We start from the raw sequence: 5,593 nt of genomic DNA on the forward strand, positions 1-5,593 counted from the left end.
TGAGTTCTCTTCGATCTTTCTGTAGAATACCTGTTTCTATTAACGTAATGAAGAAGAAATATGTATTTTGATATTATTATAAACAATTCCTTACATGTTTATGCCAATGAACTTTTGAATCCAAATGTATAGCACCAACTTTGTTTTCTTTTCCAGCTCTGACGAGTCCTCCTGGAAGAAAGCAACTGATTTACTGGTTGAAGTCGCAAGTCATGGTGAGGATACTGGCTATGAGGTGCCTTGTTTAATTGTTGCTGCCAAAGATGACCTCGATTCATTTCCCTTGGCCATACAAGATTCTACGAGGGTAATTTTTTGTTCTCTATGTATCATACAAATTCGATTGTTCACACAGGACATCATTACCGTTTTGATATTTACCCTGAATTCGTATACAGTATAAAAGTAAATCTCCACTGAATCAGAATGTTGTAGATAACAGGTTTACCATAAACATCTCTATGTGAGGATTTCTATTCTAATGAGAAAAAATTATTTTTGTTTACAAATTGTTTAGTGCTCATGGTCACTTCACTTCATCTCTCCTATGGAAACAACGATTCATCAACTATTAGAATCAGTTGCTCAAATTCTTTATTTGAACAAAAAATTCCTTTAGTAAGTTAAGTACTTACATAATTTTGTTCATTTGAATTATAGTTGGTTTCGCACTAAAAAGTAAACAATACAATTTCCTTAGCAAGTATTGAACCTGTTTATGGTTTTTCTTTGTAATCCATATTTTGTTGGGTCCACCATTGCCATGTAGTATTTTAAGTATGATTGCCATTGAAATCCTGAATCTTTGAATATCATCGTTCTCATCATTTTTGTTTATCATAATAGTCTCGTTGCAATTTTGTAGGTGAGCCAAGATATGGGTATAGAAGCTCCAATACCTATCAGCACAAAATTGGGTGATTTCAATAATGTATTCCGAAGAATCGCATCTGCTGCAGAGCACCCTCATTTAAGTATCCCTGAAACGGAGGCAGGCAGAACTCGCAAGCATTATCACAAGCTCATAAACCGCTCTCTTATGTTTGTTTCAGGTATGTTGATTTCTATAGTTTTGCCATCCACTCAGGTAACATGAAAAACCTATTCGGGAATGAATATTAGATTCCACTGCTGTGTGACATTTTTCTTCATTACTCCACGTGTTAAACTTTTACAAGTTATTTAATCACTGTTTATAAGGCATATTTCCATGTTTGATATCATAAGTAGAAAACATTTTTGAAAATGGCTCAGGCAAACTCCCTACCCGATTCAAGTGTCAATGGGTTATCTTTGCTATATAATCATAAACTTACTAATACTTGGTTCGATACATATCAACCTGATAGGTATGATTCTCGCTTCCAGATGTCTTGGAAAATCACTCTAACTTTTCCCTTTCCTTTTCTTGGTGGAAGTAATGAACTTTATTCTCTTGGGATATCATCAGTAAGGACATACTTCAGGATTCAGTGATTTTTTCAAGAATGACAAGAGGATATACTGGATTCAGTGGTTTTTTCAAGAATGACATTCTTGGATCATAGTACCAAATTGATAAACCTTTGGGTTTGAAAGGAAAATCTTTGATTTCATTTTAATCGCTAAGGAGGTGGTTGATGAGCCCAAGTGCAAGGATAAAATTGGATTGTGATGAGTGTTTATCTTTTTTAAACCTTGTCTTGATGAAGATTCAAAATTGACTCACCTTTCTGAGAGGACCTTTTTCGCCAAGGGTTTGTCGCCCAAGTTGGGATTACTTGAGTTAGCTTGGTGTTTAATCTAGTTGGAAACTAAGACTATTGTTCTGTGTTGAAGGAGAGGTTTTTTTGCTTTTCTCTCTTTCTTTTTTCTTTTTGAATGTGAATTTGTATTTTTTTTTTTTTAAATATTATTTTGTCATTTTATGATGAGGGTTAGATCCAGTGGGGTGCTAGTTTTTTCATTGTGTTATGAGACCCATCGGATAGAGAGGAACAACATGATGTTTACCGCAGTGGAGAGATCTTTAGAACAGAATCTGTGGCCAGGTTTAGTGCTTCTCTTTTGAGTGTTCGTCACCAACCGTTTCTAGTGTTGTTCTTTTGGATTGAAATCCTCACTTGTATTGATAGTCTTAGTTTTTGTTCGACTCATCTTTTTATGCATTCTTTTTATATGCCATTTGATGGCCTACCCTATCCTTTAAAACATTTCCGACTGATTTTGTAACGTGCTTTCTTCAGTTGGAGCTGCTGCTACGATTGTCGGACTGGCCGCATACCGTGTTTACCTCGCGAGGAAGAATTCTTCCAGCTAAATGATGAAGGGCTCTATGAATCGTTTCGCTTTAGATATGGTTGGTATCCTAAATCCTTACACTTTTATCTGTTCAATGCTCAGACCTTTTGCCATTTCTCTGATTCTATTGGGTTTCCCGAGTTGGCTTTATTAGATATAATAGATGATAGATAAGTTGCAATTTTCAATCTAAGGAGCACGCTTTAGTTTTAGCACTCTGGTTTTTCTGTATGATAATTTTATGTTAACAGTAAATTGTCAAACCCTATTCTGCTATAGGGTCGTCCCCCCTCCACCCAAATAATGTTAGGATTTATGGTTGTACAATCAGACCAGTTATTCAAGAAGGGAAATGAGAAGTTTTTGCTATGGAAATATTCAATTGTTTCTTCCTTCAATTTTGCTTGAACAATGTTCATTGATCTCTATATGTCGAAAGAACTTTATTTGGTGGAAATAATTTTAACTTTTGATGGGTCAGGGTGAGTTTTTGCTCTATAAATTACTAGCCCAAAGACACATGGATGATCTATATATGCATAAATTGTTGGACAAAGAAGGTTAATGAATTCATTCATGTGTTAGAAACTACCTTGTTTGCTGTCATTTTTTTGTCCATGGTGTTAAACATGTGTACTGAATAGAATAGTTAAAGTTAATTTGAGATGCATTTGGAAAATTTTAAAGATATGGTTTAATATGCTCATAGTCATCATTTAAAAAGAGATTTTCAGTACAAGTTTCATAGATAAAAATAGTCATTTCTTTCTTTGGTTTGGTGTAGTCTCATAAATATATATGGCATATTACATTTATTTTAATCATCAATAAGATTATCTCTTATAAAAAATACATACATACATACATATACGTCTGCATTATTCCTCTTCAAAAACTTTAAAAACTTTACCTTGATGATGCGTTAATAAATTAAAATTGATTCTTTTAATTAAAATAAGCTAGTTTTACGATCTAGCTCAACATGTTCTATTCAATATCGGTAGGAAAAGAATCCAATTGATATTATTAAAAAAAAAATAGAAATCAGAACTAAGGCTGATTTACAATAAATTTTCATTACTATTTGAATACAAAATATATATAGGATTTAAAAAGTTGATTTTAAAAGCAACCATTAGCATAATTTTGTAAGAGTAACCAAAATGGTTCTACATAAACTAATAATTATTCAGTTTTATCAAATCCCAAAAATAATTTTAAAAAATTCAAAATTGTTTTATTTAATGAAATAGATTTATTATTATTATTATTATTATTATTTTAATTGTCCAGTTCTGAAAGACAAGGATTTGAAGTCATGGACTCCCAAAAAAATTACAAATATTTCTCAGTTAGCATAAGGAGAACTGATTAACCATTATTGAATTATAAACTTTTCCAGTTCACTTGATAAAGATCGAACACTAACTAACCATGAAATTCGAGAGAGATCTCTTGGAATGTTTAAATGGCTCTGCAAGTATAGCTTGCAATTTGAGGTAAGCATCTCGTTCGAGTCTTGTTCCCGGGTCGTCGATCAATTTGATTCTCCCCCAGACCTTCCTTTTGGAGCTGCAAACAGTGAGCTCTGAACACATCTGCAGTGACATGAAGTCTGAAGTCCAAATTGAATAGCAATTCTATCTCCATGCTGTTCATTTCTTTGGTGCTCACTCCTCCTACCTTGGCATAAAAGGCATTGTTATAGCACCTGCATAGCATAGCATAAGTTGTGTATAACATCCCAGAAATCAGGAGGAAACAGGCATGCCATAATATGACAGATGAGATGCACGATATCGGGTTTAGTAGTATCGAACGAGCGACTCAATGGTTTGAGTTGCATGTCGGTTTCTTCTAGCATTACTATTATATTGCACAAAATTGAAGAATGAATCAAACATGAGGAACTAAATCATCTATTTAATCCACTTTTTACTAAAAAGTTCAACTATATTGTGAGATCCCACATCAGTTAGAGAAGGAAACGAAACATTTCTTATAAAGGTGTGGAAACCTCTCCCTAGTAGATGCGTTTTAAAACCTCGAGGAGAAGCCCAGAAGGGAAAGCCCAAAGAAGGCAATATTTGCTTGAAGGGGGAGTGGATTGTGAGACCCAAGTCGGTTGAAGAGGGGAACGAAGCATTTCTTATAAGGGTGTGGAAACCTCTCCCTAGTAGACGCATTTTAAACTTTGAGGGGAAGCCCAAAAGGGAAAATGCAAATAGGCCAATAACGGTTAACGGTGGACTTGAACTGTTACATATGTAAACCTGAACTGACGAAGGGTAAGTCAACTAAAAGAAAGCAAGTGTTGTGTATGAATGGAAAAAACTAAGCTGCAGATAATCTCCAAGCTCAAAATCTTGTCATCTCGAGTTAATTACACAGTTAAGCTAACGAGACGATATTAGAACTTACCCGGCATCGTTAAACTTAGCTGCAACCATGATGCTAGTGATCAGAAGGCGGTGGACGTTCAAAGAAGTAAGGTAAGCACCCATCTTTTGAAGATACCTTTCAATGTATATGTAGGCAACAACTAAGCAAGGCGTACCACAACATGTATACTTCGAGATGCGATCAATATATTGTCCAGTGCTCATAGTGGGCGCTCGGGAACCATGGAAAATTGTGACACTGTCTTTCTTTTTGAGCCTTTTCAACAATTTTTCGTTCTTCTGAATCGATCTCTCAAACGTAGAGGAAAGTATCGATAACACTCGAGAAGAGCTCGGTATAAGCTTCCCAGATTCACTCAGTCCGAGAAGTGAATCTGTTTCTACTTGAAAATCCTTACCATTATCTGCCATCTTTCTCATGTTTATCTAGACCTGCACATTGCACAAACATTATTTACTTAATTCATACATAATCCTTAGTGAATGGCAAAGAAACAATCAAATAATACCTATGGGTCCCTCTTAATCTAATATTAGAACCTACATTATTGATATCGTCCTCCCCTCTTTGGACCTTTCCTTTCGGGCTTCGCCTCCTCGCTGGCGTATCGCCCGATGTCTGACTCTNACCTCACTACTAGCAAATATTGTCCGTTTTGGGCTTTTCCTTCTAGATGACATATCGCTTGGTGTCTGGCTCTTATACCATTTATAACAGCTCAAGCCCACCGCTACTAAATATTGTCTTCTTTGGGCTTTCCCTTCCGAACTTCCCCTCAAGATTTTAAAACGCGTCTACTACGGAGAGATTTCCACACCCTTATAAAGGATGCTTCGTTCCCCTCTTCAACCGACGTGGGATCTCACACCAGCCAAATTCTAAAGCCTTACTCATTTCCCTAAAACATTTT

At 35.4% G+C, this 5,593-nt stretch overlaps 2 protein-coding genes across 2 annotated transcripts in view; one reads left to right on the forward strand and one right to left on the reverse strand.

Moving 5' to 3' along the window:
- Positions 1-2,662, forward strand: part of LOC111785626 (mitochondrial Rho GTPase 1-like) — a 5,145-nt gene extending 2,483 nt beyond the window's left edge. The window contains exons 5-7 of the mRNA XM_023665998.1: positions 157-307; positions 866-1,052; positions 2,226-2,662. Coding sequence (XP_023521766.1) covers positions 157-307; positions 866-1,052; positions 2,226-2,299 — 412 coding nt within the window. The 3' untranslated portion in view covers positions 2,300-2,662. The remainder of the gene's footprint in view (positions 1-156; positions 308-865; positions 1,053-2,225) is intronic.
- Positions 2,663-3,612: 950 nt separating this feature from the next.
- LOC111785625 (cyclin-P3-1-like) lies at positions 3,613-5,114 on the reverse strand. The gene is made up of 2 exons (XM_023665997.1): positions 4,702-5,114; positions 3,613-3,991 (listed from the first exon to the last, which is right to left on the reverse strand). Exons 1-2 carry the CDS (start codon positions 5,100-5,102, stop codon positions 3,745-3,747), a joined length of 648 nt encoding a protein of 215 aa, XP_023521765.1. The 5' UTR covers positions 5,103-5,114; the 3' UTR covers positions 3,613-3,744.
- Positions 5,115-5,593: the final 479 nt, after the last annotated feature.

Source organism: Cucurbita pepo, unplaced genomic scaffold, assembly GCF_002806865.2.
Source record: "Cucurbita pepo subsp. pepo cultivar mu-cu-16 unplaced genomic scaffold, ASM280686v2 Cp4.1_scaffold000603, whole genome shotgun sequence".
Classification (NCBI taxonomy): Eukaryota; Viridiplantae; Streptophyta; class Magnoliopsida; order Cucurbitales; family Cucurbitaceae; genus Cucurbita; species Cucurbita pepo.